Source organism: Lissotriton vulgaris, chromosome 8 (assembly GCF_964263255.1).
Source record: "Lissotriton vulgaris chromosome 8, aLisVul1.2, whole genome shotgun sequence".
In the NCBI taxonomy this organism is placed as follows: domain Eukaryota; kingdom Metazoa; phylum Chordata; class Amphibia; order Caudata; family Salamandridae; genus Lissotriton; species Lissotriton vulgaris.
The window spans coordinates 1,007,683,471-1,007,709,556 of NC_141696.1; the positions used below are offsets into that span (position 1 = coordinate 1,007,683,471).

The following is a 26,086-nucleotide window of genomic DNA, read 5'->3' on the forward strand; positions in this document are numbered from 1 at the left end:
AACTCTAAATGCAATAAAATCATTTCCCATGAAAATGACTATGGTTACAAATAGCCTACTACCACAATTGTTCTAAACTTTCACATGAGAATAAACTTTCTAAGTTCTTATTATGAAAATAATTTTTACCTTTTCATAAACGATAGAATCTCTATTATTATCAGTTTACATTTCAAGTTCTTAACTCGTATTTTTCCAGTTATGTACCAACTTTTCTGCATGGTGCATTCTAAAGGGAAGCAATAGAAACACTAGTCCACTTTATTACTAGCACATTATTCCATTAGCAAATGCCAATAAACAACATTTTCATAAGTATTCTTATTCGTGAAGCTCATTTAGATGTATTCGCATTGTTTTGTATATATTTTCTTTAGCTTTTATTTCAAAGCACACTTTTACTGTGCTTCTACTACACTTGTCTCAGTTTGCGTTACTATGTCTAACACGTGCAAGGTACACTTTCAGCTTTTCATGTCTTGAATCAGTAAATGTGTTGTGTATTATGAATTTGAAAATCTTGCATCTTCAATACTTAACTTGATATTACCTTGGCTTTGATGAGAAAAGTTTTCTAATACTCCATTGTGGTATTTAATTGGCCAGGCAATACTTATTTGTGCAACATTTCTAAAATAATAAGCCAATAGTTAATGAAAACCTCAATTTATTAAGAACATTCTGATGATCTATTTCATAAGGTTTTAAAAGATCATTTTTTAGCGATCATGAACGCATGCATTGTTTGGAAGTCAATTTAAAAGAAGATACATTTTGAGGAACAGTATTTATTATGACTCTGATATCCTAAAAAGGTTTCTGTCATAATGCACAAAGGAGATTTTTATTTCATTTTACACAATGGATAAATGTTTCTCTTATGTCGAAATATATTTTACAACAAAGGGAAAGGAACATAATATGAGTCATTGACAATTCTTTTGGCTGTACAATTGTTCTTTTTGCCAAAGGGGATATAATAGATGAAAAATCATAATAAACCTGAGGCGGAAACTGGCTGTAAAACAAAACTGTGGCCTCAATTGATTAGAAGAAGTTTGTAAAGAAAGTTGTTCATGTTACTCTGAACAATATAGTTAAAATGACACACACTGAGGGCCCACATTACATTATCCTCATTTGGCAAATTTGGACAGACATTTGCAATTGAATGGTGCATAGTGTTGTTTCATCTGGGTATTTTGCATGAATTATGTTTTGGCCTTTATACATGTTGCTGCAGACCTGACCTGAAAAGATGCAAAAGTGTCCAGCATGAGTGTCATTGATGGAAGAAAATACATCCTTTTGCATGATCCCTTCTATTTTTTGGACTGATGCTGATGGTTTTTGGACTCTGTACACTAAGTCCCACTGCAAGTGCTCTGCCCACTAAAAACATGTTGAATTAGATAAGAATCCTAATTGGCTAATTTAACTTACCTGTAAGTCCTTAGTGTAGCCAAGGCCAGAAAGTTAAATGTTGTTAGTGGACTGCAGCCCTGTTTGTGCCACTGCTAAAGTGACAATGCAAAGCATGTCTTCCATCCTCCCAATGCATCCTGAATGTGCAGTTATAAAACTGTAAACTTGGTCTTGTAAAATAAACCTTCTGCTAGACCTAAACCTCGCTTTCTACATATATAAGTCACCCCTAAGGTAGGCCCTAAATACCCATATGGCAGGGTGCATGCTATTTAAAATGTTCAGCATGTGTACTTAATTTTCACATGTCTTGGTAGTGAAAAATCTCCAAATAAATGTTTCATTGTTTCAAAGCCAGCTTCCTTCATAGAAAAATACAAGATTACATTATAGCACCTTAAAGTGCAAAACTTCAGTTTGGGAATCGCTAGAACCATGATTCAAGGATTTAAATTAATAGTAATTTAAACTCCAATCTAACGGTCAAGTTGGGTTTATAAGTACTATTTTATAAATGCCACTTTTAAAATGTTGGAATTTTCCTCCTTATGCCAAATGTGTCTTCCTGCCAGTATTCAGTGTCATCTGGCTGTTCATGAGATTCCTGTGGTTAGTTGTGTATTCCTCCTAGACAGTGGATAAAAGGCTTGGATGTGGTGACAGGTTTTTTTTACTAGACAGGATGGTCATCTGGGCTGTGCCTGGGAACTTAATATAAATTTAAAAGTCATGAGCTGATGTAACTCACACCTAGACTTGCCCCTCCATTATTCTGATACCCAACTGGGCATCAATATCAATGTGAAAGGGGCTGCCCCAGAACCAGTTTAGAGTGACCACGGGGGCTGGTTTGTCCATTATATTAACCACACCTCTGGGTAGGTTCAAGGAGCTCTGCACAAGGGAAGAACGTTTCTGCCATATTGGTTTTAGGTAGAGAGAGGCAGTGTGGAACAGCGTATAACAAATAAAGCACACAGGGAAACATGGGTGGGTTCAACCCTGGGATCCTTTATCTCAATGATCAGGGAGTGGGTGGGATTTCTCCCTCTCACAGGCTGGCACTGGGCATAAAAGTGGCACCAGCAGTACCTTCTTCAGGACTCCTCTGGACCTGTGGTAGACAGAAGTAGTACTGTGCCTGCTGTTGAGCCTGTGGAGAAAAACCCGAATGGCTAGACCTGTTCCTCACTTATACCCAGGACAGAAGTGGATTAAAGGGGCTGGTCAGCTAGCCTCCTGCTCAGCTCCAGGAACACAAAAGCTGCAAGTAGCCCAAATCTCTGCTGAGCCTAGCTGACCAGTTCCAACTAGATGTGCCCCAGACTATGCTGGTTGCTTCAGGGAGATTGAGTCCTAATCCCTAATTGGTGCCAGTCTTACTCAACTTGCTGGTTTGCCACACTTAAAGGATCCTCACTTTCAGAAACATTTTAAGTTCAAACTTAGAGGACTTTATCAGAACCAACTCCAAGACTTCACCAGCTTCGAGTTTACTCGCCATTGACATAGAGAGTCTTGATCTTCTCACTGGAGCCAAGGCTCTCACCGAGGTCCTGTGCATCATTTAGCTGCCATTGATGACCCTCTCTTTGAATCCTGCCTGCACCCCAACCCATAAAGGACCTTGTTGACGAGGTCTTTTCTCCTGTAAACTTCTCATAGGGATGAACCTGGTCCCTGTATACAACCCACACTTTATCAAGGTCAGCCTTAACTTTTGACTTTGAACTGGTCAAAGGTGGCTTGATACCTGTAGTTGGGACTTTATTACTTTTGGATAGTATAAACATTTAAAACTTTTTTAAATTTTATTTCAATTCCCTACATCATATTTTTGATGTTTTTGTGCCTATTTGTTCATAAAAAATGTTTTTTTATAAATGTGTCTTTTTTTATTGTGTGATGTTTTCTAAATTGTAACTGTTTTGGAATCCTTCAATGCTTTATGCGTTTCTGCTAAGTTAAGCTTGTCTGCTCTGTGCCACAGCTACCAATGTTTGAGCTCAGATTTAAATTACTAAAATCATACTGGACCTAGTAAGGAATAGTGCCATTGTTACTTTAAGAGAACTACCATCCACTTCAACCGATATTCCACTTTCTCCCAATCGACATGATCTTATCCAGAGTTCCTGATTCACATGCAAGTTATTATTACACACACACACAGCAGTGGTTGGCATCAACAGGGGCCGGTTGGGCAGGGCATCTCAAGATGGCCGGTCAGAGGGAAGTGCACATTTTGAAAAGTGCATATACTGCCCAGCCTCCTACCTGCTGCTGTCATTCAGGAGCAATCCCGCCCCCATCCTGATGCTTGGTTCAGGACAGGAAGATGAAAAATAAAATGGTAATGAATTATCATTTTAATATTCATCTAGATCTTTGGGGGGATTTTTAAGTAGGGTGAAGCTCCTCCTCACAAACAGAGGAGCCCCCCTACACACACACACATCCACATTTATGAATGCAAGTTTATATTTAAAATTCACAAAAGATGAATTGCACTGGTTAATCCATTTACTCTAACAAAATTGTTCACTAGTATGGACAGACAGGGAGGAGTTTAGGGAGATGATGAACCTGGAAACTCTATGCGCTCTAACTGGGTTTTGGATACTTACAGACGTTTCTTGGTACACTCCCACCCTCTATATGCATGGACATTTACTCCTACAATGGGGTTCAAAGATATATTTCCATGATGTAAATTGGCAGGGAACACCCAAAAACTGGTCGGGCATAGGAAGGGTAGAGAAAAAAAACAGCAAGTGCATTTCTCTTGCTCTGATCTTTCCACATGAGAAAATGCACAGATGTATATTTGCTCATGCATAAATGCTACCCAGGAAATTCCAAGAATAAGCCAGGAGAAACTACAATAATCACAGCATATGGCTAGAAACTGTTTTTAACATCAGATAAAGGTATTCATTGAAACCAAACTGAGGTGGAAACCTACACCAGTACCCTTCTGATTTTTTAACTCAAGACCTGAGTCTTTATTTTAGATAATCTGTGTGCAACAGTTATTAAAATCTTCTAAACCAAATAAATCAGTGTTATCATTGGTGGAGACACATAGCTAGCTTTACCTTTTTAAAGGTTAGTTTGAAAAGTCAGCTTGTAACAATCTGTGCATCTTCATAATATCTGGTGCAAATCTTTACATTCATCCTTCTGTATTTTATCACATTGGTTTGAACTTGGTAAATATATGTGTATATTTAGATTAACTTTTTTGTCTGCTACGGCCGATGTTGTTGAGCTTTTTACAACGAGACCTAACAAAACAAAGAATCAAATACCCAGTACTCTGAATTGATGCAAATACTTGGAAAAATATATTTTAAAGACAATTTTGGCTTATTTACGTTAATTATTTATTTTCGTTCACATGTTTGGTTTCTTCACAGCAATGGGTTCACACTATCTAAAAAGTAAGGTTAGTTTGAGTTTGAGTATAAATTAAATGCTTCTACAATGAAAGCAATTTAAGCCATCATTCATTGAAAATTGAAAAGTGGATATTTTGATTTGTACTAACTGAGGGCCCATCTGGGGGCTTTCAATGTTACAGCAGCAACATTACGCGCTCCATTGGGAGATAAAGGATACTACAAGGCCCATAATGCTCTGCTAGTCGCGGCAGAGCGTCCCATTCAGGGCCTGCAATGGAGTATTTAAATGATAAGGGTGGTGTCCTATGTGCCTTCAATTGCTGTAGCCTCTGAAAAGAAGTAGGGACACTTCAAAACGCGTCAGGCATCCATGGCACATTGAACTGCTTAAAGTTATCATTGTACTGGTGGACTGCTTACCATAAAGACCCTTTAGGACCATGTTGCGGCTCGAGTGCTCCTTGTACGTTGTGTGCTTGGAGCTTGGATATATACACAGCACACCCTGCCGCGAAGGAGTATCACCCCAGGATGGGGGGCCATGCGGCCTGTTATCAAGCAGGCCGATTTCGTGGAGCAGCAATGGATTTAGCATGTCCAGCAGCACACCGAGGCCCATATGGGGACTTTAAATGTTTCTGCAGCAATATCATGCACTCCATTGGGAGATAAAGGACACTACAAGGCCTATAATGCTCTGCTAGTCGCTGCAGAGCGTCCCAATCAGGGCATGCATTGGAGCATTTAAATGATGAGGGTGGTGTCCTATGTACCTTCAATTGCTGAAGCCTCTGAAGAGAAGTGGGGACACTTCAAAATGCGTCAGGCATCCATGGCACATTGAACTGCCTAAAGTTATCATTGTACTGGTGGACTCTATACCATAAAGACTCTTTAGGAGCATGTTGCCGCTCGAGTGCTCCTTGTACGTTGGGTACTTGGAGTTTGAATAAATACACGGCACACCCTGCTCCAAAGGAGCACCACCCCAGGATTGGGGGCCATGCGGCCTGTTGTCAAGCAGGCTGATTTCGTGGGACACGAAGCCTCTGAAGAGAAGTGGGGACACTTTGAAATGTGTCAGGCAGAGTAACGGCGAGGGAAGTTACCCGAGTTCATCTCCAAGGCTCTCCCCATGCGACCGAGTATTCCACTGGCTCACCGGACAGCAATACCTGCCGTTCCGCGCGAGACCAATCCCCGCCAACCAAATCGCACGGAACTCTACATCCTTTGAGTTCCCCCCTGGATCTGTACACCTGGCCCCGATTCACTGCGGCCAGCCCCGGCTATCATGGCTTGTAAACATTAGGGAATATCTTGTCCTGATGATGATCCCTATGATTCTATAAAAGGGATCGAAACGCCGTTGACTCTAAAAAACACCATATACTGTGTATTGTACTAATTGCCAAGGTTGGCAAGTAATGGTCTTTAATGAAATTTCTGTCATTGATATATTCACAGGAAATAACAGCTTCTGCCTAAAAAATCTGGTTCTATTCTCTGACTTTTTCCTCCTTATTCCAAATTGTATATGTCTGGGTACAGGCTTGTGCCCTTCTCTATGGAAATGTTGAAGGTATTCCTTCAGAATATTCTTTGCTATAAGTAAAAACTGGACCTCTGTCCGGCTGGACAAGTCGCGATTTAATATAGTGCCATTGTGTCTATATTTATTTTGTGCTACTATCTTTTTGTGCTTGGGACCACTGTTGTTTTTCCAAGGCTGATTTCGTGGGGCACGAAGCCTCTGAAGAGAAGTGGGGACACTTTGAAATGTGTCAGGCATCCATGTCACATTGAACTGCTTAAAGTTATTGTTGTATGGTATACCATAAAGGCTCTTTAGGAGCATGTTGCCGCTCGAGTGCTCCGTGTACGTTGGGTACTTGGAGCTTGGATATATATTTGTAAGACTCTATTAAGCCAATTCTGTCCTATTTCTATTTGACTGAGCTTGACATTTTCCTTTAATTATTTTTTCAATGCATTCAATATGTGAACTTACTCATTAATTAAAACAGGGTTTATATAGATTTTCATTGATACCCTTTAGTGAAGAGTTATTCCTAGAATCTTTCCTTTGAGAAAAATCCTATTTGTATTTCCCAAATAGTAAGTGGACATATTGTTTTACTCTTATACTGTCTGACATACTTTCCCTTAAAGGTCATAAGGCCCTAGGCATGCTTTTTGGCCTTGAAGTGGCAACTCAGTTGATTGTTGCCTTTGCAGCATCTCTTCTTAGCGCACCACTTCTAGCTCAATAACCTTAGTCCAGAACAGCCTGGAAAGCATTGCAGATGACACACCCCTACCAGTGCTGTTAGCTTTCTATATTTTTTTCCTATGTATTTTTTATTGCAAACAGGACTTTAATATTTTCACTCCCCAAGAAATGTATGTGTTTCACAATGGTAAGCAGGTGCAGTGTATGGGCAAATGGATGTATCTTTATTACAGCAAAGCTACTGTAGACAGTTGCCTAGAATGACATGACTACATGTTGCTAGATTGTCTTTGGAAATGCCAAGTATGGCCTACTTGGCATGACAGAATTTAATCTCACATTAGACATCATAAATCAGCACTGGCCCGGTAAATAGGGTAGGAAATGCATAAAGAGAAGTTAATAAATAACAGCAGATATTGGGATTTAAATCTGAATTTATGACATATTCTGCTGTATTTCTATATTGGCCAGCAGGTTACGTTATGATATGCATATTTCTAAAGCACAGTAATACCTGCAAGGGTATTCTGGTGCTGAGCAAGTGTGTGTGTCTAGCCCTGCTAAGGTAGGAGGGCTAATAGAAAACCCTGGTTGTTAGCTTTTTGTGAAATTCAAGAAGAGAGGAGGTGGCTTTAATGTGGATTGGGAGGTTGTGCCACAATTTCCACTATATAAGTGATGTTTTAATCACACGCTGGGCTGCTGTTGAATTAGCTGTGTAAATGTGTAATCCATTCTCATGATCTCTTCTGACTTTCATAAAACCATGTCGTTGATTTCAATACCAAACAAATCCCAACAGACAAACAAGACCATAAACATTTATGATTGAAACAAGCTAGAATGTTTAAACAATGCTGTGATGTACTGTGTATAACAATATGGCTCTCATACTAGTTAGAATACAAACAAGGTTTTAAATTGCGTGCCCCATCCTTTCAGCTGCAGAATAAGATTTAGACCATCTGCCTATCAGATGGTTAGGAATCAGGACTGCGTATTAATGCCACATGTTCGATTTCCTTCCTTGTGGAAAGATTAGCTTTCTATTGCTAATAGATGTGCACGTGTTCTGTAAATTGCATTTCTGTTATATTAGAGGGATTATATATATTTAAAGCTGCCTTTATCAATTGGGTAGAGTACTAGATTACTGAGTTTTAAATATAGTAGTAAAAAACTTATCAGGTTCAAAACAAACTGCTTGCAGGCCAGGCCGCTCCCCACGCCGCACAGCACAGCCTGTGTGATCGTGCCTTCTCCCCTGCTGCCGCTCCCTTCATGAGTTTGCCCCTGCGGTGCCTGCCGTTCGCCCCTAGCTGACTGGCTTGCCTGTGATTGTATTGTATTTCATATTATATTTGTTCTGTTTAGTTCCTGCTGCTGACTGTGGTTTTCTGTTTCTGTGCCCCCTCGCTATCGCTCCAGCCCCCCTCCCCCTTTTTTCTTCTGTACCCGAGTCCCGTTTCCTGCCGCTGCTCCCCTGCAGACACGCCCCCTTGCTCTCCCATTTGCCGCCCGCTCCCGCCTCCCAGCTCCTCCTCCCTCCCTGCCTTTAATGGCGGCCACTGCGCGGCCGCGCCGCTGGGGCGCCAGAGTCAAGCCTGTCTGCGCCTGTCCACGCCTGGACCGTGCCCAGCACCAGAACACCTGGACCTCGCGACCGCCACAACGCCAGACTCTGCTACAATGCCAGAACCCTCCACATGCTCAACACCGGCTGAGACCAAAGTTGCTACCAGGCCACCCCTAAACGCACCCATTGACCTTTCACCTGTCGTACATGCAGCTTCACCTGCGACAGAGCCACCAAACATCCAAAGAACAGACACAACAACCTCCGATGCATACTCCTCAACACCCGCTCCGCACGCAAACTCGCCAACAAGCTCTGGGACCTGCTCGACACCTCCGCCCCAGACATTGCCTTCCTGACCGAGACCTGGTGGAACGACTCCTCGGCGCCCGACATCGACATAGTCATCCCGGACAGCTACAAGATCACCCGTAGGGACCGTGCCAATGGAATCGGAGGAGAAATAGCCATCGTCAACAAGTCCACCCTCAAGGTCTCCTCACACGCAGATGACACCCTCAACACCACAGAACACCTGCACTTCCGGATCCACACCAACCCCAACACCACCCTCAGAGGAACGCTCGTCTAGAGACCACCTGGACTACGGGCACAGTTCTGCGACTCCATTGCTGACCTCGCCAGCACCCACGCACTCAACTCCACGGACTACACCCTCCTCGGGGACCGGAACTTTTACCTCGAGAACAACAACGATGCCAACTCCGCCGCACTGATCGACAAACTCGCCAACCTTGGCCTCAGACAACTCATCACTACACCCACCCACGCCGCCGGCTACACGCTTGACCCCGTCTTCTCCACGAGCACCCACGTCGCCCTCGATCACACCACCGAACTCCACTGAATCGACCACCGCTGCATCCATTTCACCTTCAAGAAACCCACCACGCACCACCGCACCCAACAGCTGCCCTGCCGCTGCTGGAGCAAAGTCACCGAAGACCAGCTGACCACCATCCTCGCCCAGAACCCACCCACTAACACCACCGACCCAAACGCCGCCACCCACACCTTAGACAGTGGATCGACAACTGTGCCAACACCCTCGGCCACTCAAGAAATCCTCCAACAACCACACCAGCAAAAAAGCCACCTGGTTCACTGAAGAGCTCCAGACCTCCAAACGTGCATGCCGGAATTTTGAGAAGAAATGTCTCCACAAGCGTACACTGGACAGCCACACAGCCCACAAGGACGCCACCTGCAGACATCACCACCTCATCAGACTAACCAAGAGATCTTCCTTCAAAGTCCGCCTGGATAACAACGCTCACAACAGCAAAATGCTCTTCAGCATCGTGAAGGAACTCTCCAACCCCAGCGCCAATGCCAACGACATCCCGCCCTCACAAGAACTGTGCGACGCACTGGCCACCTTCTTCCATCGCAAGATCGCTGACATCCATGACACCTTCAGCACCACGACCACCATGACCACGCCAGACACCACCCCCCCTGCGATCATTACACACACCAACCACCTGACCTTCTGGGCCAACATCAACAACGACGAGACACGCAGGGTCATGAACTCAATCCACTCAGGATCACCCTCAGACCCCTGCCCACACCACGTATTCAACAAAGCAGACGCAGCCATCGCAACCCAACTAGGAAGGTCATCAACATCTCCTTCGAGACAGCGACATTCCCGGAAAGCTGGAAGCACGCCGAAATCAGCGCCCTCCTCAAGAAGCCCAAGGCGGACCCCAAGGACCTCAAGAATTTCCGACCCATCTCCCTGTTCCCATTCCTGGCGAAGGTAATCGAGAAAATCGTCAACATGCAACTGGCCCGCCACCTCGAGGACAACAACATCCTAGACTCATCCCAGTCTGGATTCAGACGCAACCACAGCACCGAGACAGCCCTCATCGCCGCAACAGACGACATCAGGTGCCAACTAGACAACGTTGAAACATCAGCCCTCATCCTCCTGGACATATCAGCCACCTTCGACACGGTTAGCCATCGCACACTAAAGACACGCCTCCAAGAAGCCGGAATCCTAGAGAAGGCCCTGAACTGGACCACGTCCTTCCTCGCCGGCACGACCAAGAGCGTCCACCTCCCCCTTCCATTCCGAAGCCACAGACATCATCTGCGGCGTACCCCAGGGCTCACCCCTTAGCCTGACACTGTTCATCATCTACATGGCCTCCCTCGCACAAGTGGCCCGCTAACACGACCTCAACATCATCTTCTACGCCGACGACACCCAGCTCATCCTCTCCCTCACCAAGGACCCGCACACCGCCAAAACCAAACTCCATGAGGGAATGAAGGCCGTCGCCGATTGTATGAGGAGCAGCCCTCTGAAGCTGAACTCAGACAAGACGGAGGTCCTCATCCTCGGACCCACCCCCTCTGCCTGGGACGATTCCTGGTGGCCAACCACACTGGAAACAGCACCAACACCCACTGACCACACACGCAACCTAGAATTCATCCTCAACTCTTCCCTCTCCATGTCAAGGCAGGCCAACGCCGTCTCCTCCTCCTGCTACAACACCCTCCGCTTGCTCTGCAGGATCTACAAGTGGATCCCTACCGAAACAAGAAGAACGATGACTCAGGCCCTCGTCAGCAGCAGGCTGGACTACGGCAACACCTGCAACGACTACAACGCATCCAAAACACCTCCGACCGACTGATCCTCAAAATCCCCCGCCGCAGTCACATCACCCCCCACCTGAGAGACCTACACTGGCTCCCCGTCGACAAGAGGATCACCTTCAAGCTCCTCACCTACGCACACAAAGCACTCCACAACACCGGACCAGCCTACCTCTAAAGCAGACAAAGCTTCTACACTCCCACCTGCCAGCTCCGATCCGCCAGGCTCGCCCTCGCCGCTGTCCCCGCATCCAACAAATGACCTCCGGTGCCAGAGCCTTCTCCTTCCTCGCCGCCAAGACCTGGAACTCCCACCCTACCCACCTACGACAGACCCAAGACCTGCTCTCCTTCAGAAGATGCCTCAAGACCTGGCTCTTCGATCAGTAGTGGCACCCTCTCCCCTCTGCGCCTTGAGACCCTCACAGGTATGTAGTGCGCTCTACAAGTACACTGATTGATTGATTGATTGATTACTAAAATATCGACAGGTAAGTTGATACATTTAAGTAGGCTTCCTTTTCTGAATTCTACATATAAGTACTTTGACACTATATATAGGTAGATTACATTTAAGGTAAATAGATATGGAGTTAATAATAGTGATTGTTTAGTTATCAATATGTACTCCACAATATTTTGGCTCTGATATTTTTTTGCAAAATATTCTTATGGTCGAAATTCTGGCATGCAACCATCAATAGAGAGTTCATAATAAAAATAACAGACAAAAGCAGCTACTATTTAAAAATGCAAGTGCTAAGGGCAGTGGTGGCTGCTAGCAGAGAAAATTGACGAGGCAGCTTGGGGGACAAAAAAAACATAAAACCAAAACTTACCTGTAGCTTGATGTCTGCCGCCTCGCCACCTCTTCAAATCCGACAATGCTCACACAGACTCCCCTGCTCCATTCCAGACGCTACTCTCATGCTGGTATTAGAAGCAAAGGGATTGGGCAGAGGAGGGCTTGTTCCATGTTCCAGCCTAGGCTCTGAAACCCAGGCTGATATCTCAAAGCAACAGCCTGTAGATATCCAAGAGCATGTCAGTTTGGCCATCCTAAAATGGCTGGCCAAACTGACATGCGTACTGCAGTGCCCTGAGCCCACTACTCCTCCTGCTGCTGATGGTCCCACCCTAAAGACTCGGCTGCGGCTCCGGAGTAAAATAAAATGATAATAAAGCAGTTTTATGAATTGCTTTATTATCATTATATTTTACATGTGTCTGCTGGTTCCAGCATTGGAGCGACACTCATCTGCCATAACGGAGGAGCCGCCCCTGGATAAGGGCCATTTCCGTCAATGTGGTTTGTATTTTTATCTCTTTCCATTTTAGCAGTGTTTTTAGTCTGTTGACAGTAAGTTTGGGAATAGGGGCAGGTGACCCCAATTCCTTTCCTCATCCCTCAGAAAAAAGTTAGGAAAGGATAGCGAAATATCTATCAGCAGGCCATCCCTCTTCCCAGGAGGCAAAGTCTGCCTTGAAGGTGTTTGCAAAGGCACACACTGATAAGGTTGCTGCACAGAGCAACTCTCAGCCAGACAGCAGTGAGCATTCTGCAGCACAATACTTACTGAACCTGTACTACAGCCTGACTTTCCCAGCATTTGCACTGCACGAATGTAAGATGGGCGTCAGGGGGTGTCACCTGTGTCAATTGTCCTTAATTGCAATGCTCACATTATATAAAATGGGTCCAGGATTTTTGTTTCCTCCGTCAAAGTTTTGCTCCTGGAAATAGGTATCTGCCTTATCTATATCAGGTGTTTAACTTACACGTCATTTTACTTTTAAGTTGTTAGAAGAATTTTACAAGTCTCCCAGGATGTGACAAGGGCTAAAAATGCTTGTTCTTGAATGGGTTACTCCTCATGGTTGTCGTGTATTCTAGTCACTATTTTGATACTGCAATGATTTAAAATCTTCAACTTGATTTCGGATAGGCGTTAGTTCTATGATTTATTGTTAATCTATCATATTCAAATCATTGTTCCCCTTTGACTTTCAGTATTGCCTTTTATTACTATGTCGGCAGCCATTTTTACATTTTTATATGTATCTCACACACTTACACTGTGACATTACTTTGTGTTGTTTTCTACACATTGAAAGACTTATTTGATCTATGTGTCTAATGACCTTGTAGTTGTTTTTTTCTTCATGAAACCCAATGGTATCCACTTTCAGCCCAGTGGTTTTTTCTGTTTTACCCCAATAACTTCGCTCTATCATTGTATTCATTTCATCATATGATAATACTGTGTCTTTTTCTTGCAGCAGTGTTTTCCACATCTTATGTTATGGTATCAGTGGTTTCTTCGCTACTATCTATAGTTGGAAAATATACAATGAGAGGCTCAAATGGGAAGAGAAACTTACTCCCAATATTATTTTTCTTTGTGGAATTTTATTTTTAAGGATTTTATTATCTGGGACCTCTAATAAGGAATGGATATTCCCTTGCACAGTTACATGCACATTTGGAGCCTGATTTAGAATCCTGAAAATGGATTACTTCATCCCAATCGTGACGAATATCCCACCCGCCGAAATATAAATCCCATTATATCCCATGGGTTTTATATTTCAGCAGACGTGGTACCCATCATCGCTGCAACAGAGTAACCTATCCTCCGAGTTCTGAATCAGGCCCTTAGTCATCAACACAAATAGTAATTTTGCATAGAAACCTGATTTCCACTGGTATTAGCTTTAGTGCACACTTGAATTTAGTGGTAAATCAACAGGATGTTGTGAAATGTTACTGCCCCTATGTTAGACCTGACAGCCCTAGGGTGATCTTCCCTCCAACTTTTTGCCTAGCTCCTCCTTTTTTTCTGACCTAATTGTTGCTGGCTTTAGGACTCTGTCCACTTTACCACTGCTAACCAGTGCTTATGCTGTCTCTCCTATACATCTTAATATTGACTCATCCCCAATTGTCATATTTAATTTACTTATAAATCCCTAGTCACATGCACTACATTTGCCCAGGGCCTGTAAATGAAATGCCACTAGTGGGCTTGGAACACTCCTTGTTCCACCCACTTAAGTAGCCCTCTAACCATGGACCAGGCCTACCATTGTTAATCCTGTGCGTGCTGTTTATGATGATGCACAAATTAAGACAGTTTAGTCACTAACCCATGCACTCAGTGAGACACATTTAATCGCTCTCTCATACAGTCAGTCATGCACCTACTAAATCCTTCATCCAGACACTTATACATCCACTCATTCTTCAATATGTAAGACATATTTTAACTTTACAGAAACATACAGTCACTGGATGATGTCATCAGTGATGTCATCAGTGATGTCACTGACCATGTCATGAATGATGTAATATGTGACATCATCAGCAGTGGATTGCGGGTGCGCGATATATAGTTATTGCAACTAACTATATATGCAAATTTCTATGGTTTTGTGCGAGTAAATTAAGGTTTTGTAAATGCTAATCCCTAACTATATATGGTCTATAACCAATGGTTTTTTCAGTGAATTTTCATGGTTTTGTAAATGCAAATTCCTAACTATATATGGTCTATAACCTATGGTTTTTTCAGTGAATTTCATTGGTTTTTTAAAAGCTAATATCTATAGCTGTAAAATATATTCTTTATTACGTGACGTATCACGTAGTCACGTGAGACGCCTCATGACGCGTCGCATAAACGTGACGTATCGTCTCTAAAGCGCAAACAAAACCCGTAACGTAAGCGCGCCGGAGCACGCTTACAGATATATATATATTTTTTTAACCTTAATTAGACAAAATCCACACGTGCACATATCTTGAGGCCTTGCAAAGGCACATAAAACAAACAGTCCCTACAATTTTGCCAAGTTTGGTGGAAATCTATTCCTTTAAATTTTTTTTACTGTTTCTCTTGGTTTTCCCCTTGTTACGCTTACCGGAACGCTACCCGGTACGCAAACCGGACGCTCCAAAAACACAAGATGTCGGACTCCCGTTACGCTGCCGGTTAGCTGCCCGGTTGGCGTACCGCGAAGCGCCTCTACCGCGAAAAATCACAATTTTCTTTTTTTTTCTTTTGCCCCGCGGGGCACTTTAATATCCCCCTCATCAATCCTAGGGGGTCAGGAGGGGTCTACCTTGCCCCCTTTCCTTCATTTCCCCCTTCGTTTTTCACCACCTCTTGTCTCTCGATCCTACCGAGAGACAAGATGGCGGCCGCTCCGGACTGTTTACAATGTTGACAGCCAATAAGCTTCTCCTCAGACTCCCGTTACGCTGCCGGTTAGCTGCTCAGTTAGCTGCCCGGTTCGCGTACCGGGACGCGCCTCTACGGCGAAAAATCGCAATGTTTTTTTTGGTTTTTTTTGCCCTGCGGACCACTTTAATATCCCCCTCATCAATCCTAGGGGGTCAGGAGGGGTCTACCTTGCCCCCTTTCCTTCATTTCCCCCTTTGTTTTTCACCACCTCTTGTCTCTCGATCCTACCGAGAGACAAGATGGCGGCCGCTCCAGACTGTTTACAATGTTGACAGCCAATCAGCTTCTCCTCAGACTCCCGTTACGCTGCCGGTTAGCTGCCGGGTTCACGTACCGATTTGCGCCTCTACGACAAAAAATCGGAATTTTTTTTTTTTTTGCCCCGCGGGCCACTTTAATATCCCCCTCATCAATCCTAGGAGGTCAGAAGAGGTCTACCTTGCCCCCTTTCCTTCATTTCCCCCTTCGTTTTGGCCTCCTCTTGTCTCTCGATCCTACCGAGAGACAAGATGGCGGCCGCTCCGGACTGTTTAGAATGTTGACAGACACCGGAGAGCCAATCAGCTTCGCTTCGCAAAGCTCCGTTACGCGAAAAGTACGCGAACTGGTGCGCTATCCAGGACGCTGTCACAGATATATAAAAAATTTTAAACGTTAATTTCTGAAAATCCACTGGAGCACATATATTGAGACCCAGCAAAGGCACATCGGGCTAACAGTCCCTACAATTTTGCCAAGTTTCGTGCAAATCCATTCAGCTGTTCGAGCTAAAAGTGAGGCCAAACGCCCTATGGAAAAATGAATGGGAAAAACGCGTTTTGGGACCCCCCTTTTTTCTCGCCCCCCCTTGACGAACCCCCCCAAATTTTCAGGGGCTGATCAGAAACAAAATGTGCCATTTTCCTGAAAATTTCAGCCGATTCCGTCCACAAACGCCAAAGTTATTAGACATAGAATTTTCAAAAGTTCCATAGAGAAAAAATCCTAACTATATATACCTACTGGCGACCGCCAGTAGGTAATATATATATATATATATATATAAATAAATATATATATATATATATATATATATATATATATCACCTACCCTTAGAACCCTGGGCAACCCAGAAGGCAAGGTGCACTGTATTTAAAGGGCAGGACATGTTCTTGTAAGTTTTACTTGTCCAGGTAGTGAACAACTCTCAAATTCGTTTTTTACTACTGCAAGGCCTACCTCTCCCATAGGATAACTTTGAAGTACCTTATTATATGCTTTGTGTGTAATTGTGAAGAAATAGACTTTCCAAGTATGGTGTGTCCGAACCACAATTTAAAATCAAAACTTTTGGTGAAGTCAGATTTTAACTTGCAGTTCTGAAAATGCCACTTTTAGAAAGTTGTCATTTTCTTACTTTAGCCATTTGGTGCCTGCTGCCTGTCTCTGATACAGGTCTGGGGAGGGTGACAGCTCGGCTTTGTGTAATCTCCCTAGACAGCCAAACACAATAGGAGCTTAGGTGTGACTTGATTTGCCATACTGGCCGCATTGGGGGAGGAGCTGGACTCTGCCTCTCTCACATCTGCATAATCTGTATCCTGTCCTCACACAAAGGACAGCACATTTGTCTCTAGTGACTCTAGAGCAGAGCAGGAAGGGAGAACCTCTGTGCACTTCAAAGACCTATCTTTGAAGTTTCCATACTTCAAAGGCACAACTGGGTATATGTACTGGTTCTTTGACACCACTACTTCAGTACACTTCCTCACCTGGGAAGCCTCTGTCAGGAAGAAGGGCTGCTGATCTGCTGATGGACTGACACTCTGCAGGACTACTGCTTTGCTGGACTCCTGCCTTGCTGGGCTTGCAGGCAAGCCTCCTGATCTGAAGCCTCAGGGACATAAAAGACTTCCAACTTACCTGCTTCTGAACCTGCCATGTGATGCTACCCCAGTCCTGGACCCTTGAAAGTTAGGCCTTAGGTCCTTGCTTCAGTAACACCCATGCATCCTCTGTCACACTGGCACATCGGTGCTGTTGCGTGGTTCTGAACTGGCACATCACTCTTTTTGTGTGGACAGGAACCAGTGCATCGCTCCTGTTGCGCGGATCGTAACCAGCGCATTTGCTCCTGTTGCATGACCTGAATCAGCACATTGTCTCCTTTGCATGGATCGGCTCGACGTATTGCCTTCAGAACCATCACTGCACAAGGTCTCCACCTCTCAGTCAACGGCATACTCAATGACAATGCTGAATCTCCGCATAGCTGCTCTTCACTCATCCGAGCTAGTGTATCGTCGCTGCTGTGCTGGTCAGGACTGGCTTATTGCCCTCACTACGTGGCTCTAAACTGACGCATCGCTTCAGCTGCAGCCCATATCTTTGAAATTGATACAACCAGGATCAAGGTACTTTTGTTCAGGGAATCTCTTTGGTGGCTATATCAGACCTCTGCTCCAATGCGGTTCGCCTAAACTTTTGACTTTGCCATGTTCCAGCATGACCAGATAGCCTAAGTAGGTGCTTGTTTCTTCTAAGCACTATTTCACAGTTCATTCTTTAAAAAAGCATACCTTTAGTTCTACATATTGGAGTTTTGCCATTTTATTCTTGTTTTATTTATTAAATTAGGTTCTATTTTTCTAACCAGGTACAGAATCTTTTTGTGTGGTGTTTTCACTGTTTCACTGTTGAAAGTGTTGCACAAATACTTTACCTATTGCCTCGTAGTTACGCCTGACTGCTCTGTGCCAAGCTACCAGAGTGTGTGCACGGGTTCATTTTGTTTTTTCATGCTTCTTACCCTGATTAGGACTGTGGTTTCAGCTTGACTAGGGCCCAGTCAACCTACAACCCAATTTCGAACTCCCAGTAATTTGAAGAAATCATTACACTGAGCAAAAATACATGATATTACCACAAGCAAAGTGAGGTTGTGGCAACTACATTGGATTAAAGTCCTAGTTCGGGCACAAAGCATGCAGATTGATCAAATTTCAGTTCAAAATGCTAAATGATGATGTAAAACAAAGCCATTTGGTAATTCTATGTTTGCTTCACTTTCTTCGGGGTCAAAAAGAAAAGAAAGTGCTTAGTACTCTCAAGTTGGTTTGTTTGTCTCCATGCAGTGATTTCTCATAGCCATTACTTTACCTAAGAAGAATCTGAGGAGTCTTGTCATTTCTAACTTCTTTCATCTGAAGAAGCTAACACAAGTTGCAAGAGGATGGTACAAAGCATTGAGATCCTCCTTCTGCCACTTTCACTTCATTTATGTACATGACCGCTATAGACAGGAAGTGAGACATATGAATATCTTTACATTTATTAGCAGTGTTTTGCAAATATTTTGCTTCTAGGTCAACAGGTTTGAAACTGACATTGACAAGTGACTTTGTCGAGCAAGTTCATACATTTAAACTGGCTGCCTCAGTATCGGTCTTAGTTGGTCAATACCTCCATCAGGTTGACAGTGTGACCCGCTTACAAAATGGGTATACCCACATTCTGTTGGCATCTGTATGGTAGACATTATTGCACATAAGAGGACATCAATCATTGCTGCCTAGAATGAGAGGAAATACTCGTTTTGTATGAGATGCCCCAGTCTTTGGCCAATGCTTTGGCAAATCAAATGTACTAAAGGCCACCCAGCACAAAAAAAAAACAAAATGTTGAAATAAGTAGTGACATCTAGGTAAATTGAAGAACACTTATAAATACGTATATCTAAGCTGATGTAAGACACGTTTAAAAGTAGTTTGCACCAAACTATATACGTTATTTGACATTTTTAATGTTACTATAAATCATTTTAATATCTATTTTGTGGTAACATTTAGAATATTATTACAAGCCATACTATATATAAAAAACATTGGGAAATAAAATCAGTGTACCCAATGCGCAACACATTTTTTAAGTACACCCAAAGCCTCTTTGGGAAGTTCAAGCCCGCCAATGCACTTTTTCTATCAATTCATTGAAATCGTGTTTCTAATGTGAAAGGTATATTTTATATTTTATGTGAGAATTTGGTTTTTCAAAATGATTTACATTTTATTACAATATCTACATTAAGTCACTATTAGTGCTTGAATTAACCATCTTGCTGGAGAACATTTAAAATAACACTGGCATTCACTGGGGAGGGTGCAATTAATGTGATAGTAATGTTTTCACTTAACTGACCCAAGTCATGGAATTCATCCTTTAAGTCTCAAACCAAACTTGATTTAATGCTTTGCTGATGTAATTTTGAGAGCAAATGCTGAAGCTGTGCATGTAGAGTTGTGGGCCCAAGGCCCACTTGCTACTGAAATGAATGTACACAGACACAGGGAATATGCTTGTTTAACTGGCCCTGAGCATGTGCACTCGGGCCCTTTTATTAGCAGGTCCGCGTCACTCCTGACGCCTGTGTTGGATGGGTTTGGGATGTGAGTGTGGCCAGCCCTCGAGTGAGTGGCTGGTGAAACTAGTGCTTGCTGAGGCACTGGAAGGTTTCCAGCAGGAAACTACAAAGCTGTATCAAGTGCTCCTGTTGGTTAGTTGCCATTTCAGTATCATTTGCAGGTTCAGACAGGGAAAATTGGAAGTTACTTTTCTTCTATTGCGTCTGACAGTGTATACTACCCATAACAATACCAGCTGGAATAAGAGATTGAAACGCTATACAAATCTAATATGGCTTAAATAAGTCTTATATGTCACTGTTCTGGCATCATAAAGTGTATGACGTGCTTTTATTACTCATGTTTCCTTCATAAAAAGTGGATGCAATATGTAAGACAACCTCGTTCATATTTGTTGATACATATGAAACACTCCCTTTCACACAATTCTATAATGCAGCTGTGTGAATTTACTGTAAAGTGTAAACCTCTCACCCTATGGCCTCATACTTTATTGATCACCAAATCAACTTGTTGCCACAATCGCACTGCATGAATCTCTGCACAGGATACATTAACGCACCTTTTGGTTAGATATAAAAGTAGTTTATGCACCTGCTGCAGAGAACATTTTGCTACTTACAAAGAACATGGGGGCATATTATCAAGGGGGTTTATCTCCGCTTTTTTGGCTTTAAAAACCAAGAAAGCGGAGATAAAATTATCTCCCTATTACCTAGCTGCCGCTAACTCCAGTTAGCGACAGCTAGTAGGAGATAGCGACCATCTTGGGCCCCACTTTGCATGTCAGTGATATTTATCACTAATGAGATGCAAAGTGGGCGTGCCAAGATGTTAGAGACTGAAAACAGTCGCTAACATCGCTATCTCCTATTACCAACTTTTGGAGATATTCGCGCTAAGAGGGAATATCTCCAAAAGCTAACACCTGCCCTGAGCAGTTCTTAGCCATGTTATCCAATGGGAGGTGGATAACATGGCTAAGAGCATTAGCTCGCTAATGCATGAATATCGCTGACTTTTCAGCAATATTCATGCTTTGCGGCGATTTTTACCGCATTTGCGTTAACCCTTGGTAATACCAAGGTTTATTTGCGGTAAAAATCGCCGCAGCGCTGCGGTAAATTTTTGTCTCTAACCAAGCAATAGCGATAATTATCGCTATTGCTTGGTAATATGCCCCCTGGTTCAATAAAAAGCTGGTCGTATTTTCATTCATCAATGGATACGAAACTGAATGCTGCAGTGGTGGGTGAGGATGGCATATTTGTTTATAGCGTTAATGGATGCGAAGAAAATTCTGGAAGGGTGCACTTCAGAACATGTGCTCACATCTCGTTCAATTTTTTTTTTTACAATGTTGTATCTATGAAACTGATTAGTTTTAAAAGTAATATGGAAGACGGCCATTGTAACACCATTTATAGCAGCTTTTTACGAGGAGCAAATCCTCCTTCTTGAGTCCTTTCGTGATTAATTGAGTCAGACTGTACTTTCTATTATATTCAGTTTACTTCTGTGTTTCACAGGGTTGACAGCAGCAGCTGCGGCGGCGGCAGCTGCCACTAATGCGGCCATAGCCGAAGCAATGAAGGTGAAAAAAATCAAATTAGAAGCTATGACCAGCTATCATGGCAGTAATAACCAGCATGGCACGGATTCAGAGAACGGGGACTTAAATTCAAGTGTTGGTAAGTTCTACTGATACAAACTGTCAGATTTGGCGCACTTCTGTTTTTATTTTTATCAGCTAATTTCACTCATATGGAAATACTGCGCCATTATTTCAGGTCTTCAGGTGTAGTACCTTAAATGCTAGATGTATGCTGAACCTTTTATACCACTGTGTAAGAGTATCACTTTCTTTGCAAATCATTCCTTTCTAGCAGGCTATAGCTCATATTTTCTCGGACAGGGAGCAGCTCATTGTTAAGAATATATATTGTGCACGTGGCAGGTGTAGTGTCAGATAAGAGCCTGAGGAGCACATTACTGTAAGGTGCCCTTGAAAAGGCGGTGTTTTCGAAATCGCCAGCCCAAGCACATAAAAGTCTCTGCCTTTCTCATTATGTTTGTTTATTTAGTGAGTAGTTGTATAAAGCGAATCTCATCTCTCTTGGCGACTTTAGAGGGTTATTTTTTCGGCTTTACATAAATCTTGTTCGCTCGTGTGAGTAAATATTACAATACTTTGGAATGTGATGTTGAAAACCCTTGTATGAGCTTATTGGTAGTACTTGTTTTACGGGATTTTTCATTTAATTCAGCTCAAAGATTAGCCCACAGAGATTATTAACCCCTTCACTGCGGCGGCTATTCCGCCGTAGTGCTAAGGGGGCGGGGCGGCCACACGGCGGGCGCATGCTGGTTACGGAACCGCTCCGTCACCAGCCGCGGTTGCGCTGTCTCATGACGGAGTGGTTCCGTCACAGCCCCATCCGCTCATTAGAACGTTCAGCGCAGGCGCGGAATCCGCGCCGCGCAGGTGTTCCGAGCGGGCCGTGACGGAACCGCTCCGTCATCAGCACAGCGCGACCGCGGCTGATGACGGAGTGGTTCCGTCACCAGCAGGGGAGGGGTTAATGATTGTATCACTTAACTTGTGCAGTTTGAGATGTATAGAATCATTCTCTGTGAACTTGAGGCAAGAGATAATAAATCGAGATAACAGCAGAGAGAAAAAAAGAGATAATTACAGATCAGCATATTTACCCATCTAAAATCAGGACAATGTCTTAAATGGAGACTTGCAACAATGGACCTCAAGGAATGTGCCACACTGTCTTCTGTTTTTTTCTGATACATTATAAAAAACGTTTGCTTCCTCAGTTGAGAAAGTTTTACAACCAGGCAGCATTTAAAGTAGAGTTCCTAGCTCAGATATAGAGTCAACATGTATCCGGCAAACATGGTTCTATCAAAAGCCAAATAGAGCCAGTAGGTGGCATTAGATAGAATGAGATAGAATGAAGCGTCTTACCAGGAGATGATGGTGTGAAACCAGTGAGGTCAAAGCCATGTCACATTTTTTCATTTTATTTATATGTATTACCCAGTGCCACTGGGTAGTTAGAGTTAGCTCTGCATTTCCACAGGAAAAGCAGTTTTGGTTTGCTTATAACAGGCACAATTTGACAAATCTTTGCAAAACATTTTTCTTAAAAAGCCTCACCCACCTAAACTCCTTCCTGGAAAGTTTTGTTCTGATCCATCAATGGGGGGCCAAGAAAAAAAGGCTGGGGGATCTGAAAACATGTTTTCCCCATTTGCTTTTCCAGAAGAAAATCTAATAGCGATGCAGCAAAAACTGCTGAATCGAAGTACACCAAATTTGGCAGAAGGCAAATCTTGGTGCAAAAAGCAATCGTTTTTGTGATTTGGTGTAAATCCATTCAGTAGTTTTGAGAAATTAAGACTCAAACACGTTGTATATTTCATGCTGGTTAGGATCTTAAGATAAGATTTGATTTGCTGCCACCACATCAACAAAGATGGGGTGGCAGCCATTTAAGGACTCTAGGACTCACTCCCCTTTCCTCAAAACATATTAATAAAACAAGTAGGAGGGCAGGGTAGGAATGCCCTTTCCTCCAACGCCTGGTGGGTGGGGTTAGAGGGGCCTTCTGGGACCAACATTTTTTCTTCTTTAAATGTACTGCAGACAATATCTTAAATAAAGGGGACGGGGCATGCAGTCTCCCTTCCAAGACTCTTAGAGGGCCAGTGGCCCCATCAATCAAGTAATCAAAATGTACTTAGAAAGCACGGTTTCTCACCCCTAAGGGTATCCATCCCCCGGGGGCTGATAGTAAATTGAAAGGGAGAGGGGTGCACGGACCCCTTCCCCAAACCTCCTTGAGCCCCCTTTACCCCATCCATCCAATGGGGCTATATATATATTTTCTCCAATTTGTCCCCAACATAAACGCACTCATCACCAGGTAGTTCAATTATTGTTGCACAAATCGGCAATACTTAGGCTTCGTTTCCTGTTGCCTAACACGTTTCGGACTGCCAAAGTCCTTGATCACAGGATGGAAATGGAGAAACACAATCACATGTTAGACACTACCTAATCAGTCGTCATTTATCTTTATTGTCCTCTGGTGGACTTTTTTAAGTAAAACAAAGCATTCTAGAATAAGTAGTTTATAATGTCATTATTAATGATTCAGTGGGTGTTGTGATGCCACATATTTTTATTCCAATTATCGTTTGCCTTCCAGTGGGCCGCCAAAGCCAAGTGCACAGTTTGTTATTTTTCTTGTACTTGACGATCTGTACCCAGCTTAGATAGTTCCAAACCTCAGACCCGCATGTTGTGTACAGTGCAGTGGTGCAGTCTATACGTCAGGACTGCCATCAATAGTTCTTCCACAATTTGTCCCCAGAATAGACGCCCTTGTCACTAGGAACTTCAATTATTGTGGCACAAACCAGCAATATGTAGGCTTTGTTTCCTCTTGCCTAACGCGTTTTGGACTGCCAAAGTCCTTGATCACAGACTGGAAATGTATAAACACAATCACAATAGCGCCGAGACGCCTGCGGGTATTTGTCGCGCTTTATAAATGGCAATAAATTAATAAATAAATAAATAAATAAAATGTTAGATGCTACCTATTCGTCAATTATCTTTATTGTCCTCTGGTGGAATTTTTCAAATATATATATATATATATATATATATATATATATATATATATATATATTACTGTATTTCTTATATAGCGCCAGAATCGACCCCCGAAGGGGTATCTCCACGCTTGCCTTGGGAACCCATCCTGGTTTTTCCCTGTGAGATAGCCCCTACCAGGCATCCCCAAGGTGAAAGCCAGGCATCCCGCCGCGGGGGGCCGTTGTGGAGATTAAGCAAGCTTAATGCCCAGAGTTGCAGAGTGTGAACCCATGATTAGGTCAGGCACCGAAGAGAGAATTATCGAGTCCGTGGACATTTGAGCTCAACACCCTGCCGCGTCAGGAATCGAACCCTGGTCCCGGGTCTGACCTCTGCTTCAGGGTCTGCCTGCTCTAACCAGTGAGCCACACTTATATATATATATATATACATACATACATACATACATACATACATACATACATACATACATACATACATACATACATACATACATACATACATACATACATACATATATATATATATATATATATATATATATATATATATATATATATATATATTCACTGAAAAAACCATAGGTTTCACACCAGTTATAGTTAGCTGGAAATTTTACTGATATAAAACCATTGAAATTCCCACGTTATAGTTAGTCGGACTCACTATAACTTGCGCGTGCAATGCACTGCTGATGACATCACATATTACATCACTCATGACATGGTCAGTGACATCACTCATGACATCACTGATGACACCATCCAGTGAATATGTGTCTTTCTGAAAAATAAATATTAGTGAGTTATGTTTAAATATTTAAATATATATATTAGTGTTTCACTTTGTGTATAAGTGGCTACATGTGTTGGTAAGTAGCTACATGCGTATCTATATGGGTTATTAGATATTTTTATTAGTATCAGTATGACTGTCTATATGGTTTAGTGGGGGTATTACTTAGCACATAGATGCATGAGTGACTGACTCTTTGTTTGTATGTGTTTTGAAGACAGCATATGTACAGGACTGTATGGGTGGATGAGTGTCTATATGTGTTTGTTAGTGAGTGAATGACTGTCTCACTAGTGTCTTTATCAGTACCTACATATGTTTTAATCTAGTATATATGAATATTGATGTATATAAGTGAGTATATGTGAGAGTAAGAGATTGTAAGAGTTCCTGTTTAAATAAGTATGTGTTTCTATAAGTGATTGTTTAAGAGAATAAATATGTGTAATTTTAAATAGAAGTAAGGTGGAAGTGTGTGTATAACTCTATATTCAAATAAATGGATGTTCAATAGTTTATTTGCACGTGTGAATATGTGTGTGAGTAACTTTTGGATGAATGTCGGTGTGTAACAGGATGTATAGGTGTATCACTTCATATGATGAGTGAGTATATGTATGAGTGACTATATAGAACTGTTGGTGAAAGAGTGGATGTGTATATAGATAGTGGAATTACTGAATTGCTTGTTGTAACTGATATAGGTATCTCCATTTTTTTAAAAAT

At 42.8% G+C, this 26,086-nt stretch overlaps 1 protein-coding gene across 5 annotated transcripts in view; it reads left to right on the plus strand.

Moving 5' to 3' along the window:
* Positions 1-26,086, plus strand: part of DACH1 (dachshund family transcription factor 1) — a 595,151-nt gene that overhangs the window by 224,044 nt on the left and 345,021 nt on the right. For all 5 annotated transcript variants that reach the window (XM_086934898.1, XM_086934896.1, XM_086934894.1 and 2 more), the window contains exon 3: positions 21,456-21,617. In XM_086934898.1, the coding sequence (XP_086791024.1) occupies positions 21,456-21,617 (162 nt within the window). The remainder of the gene's footprint in view (positions 1-21,455; positions 21,618-26,086) is intronic.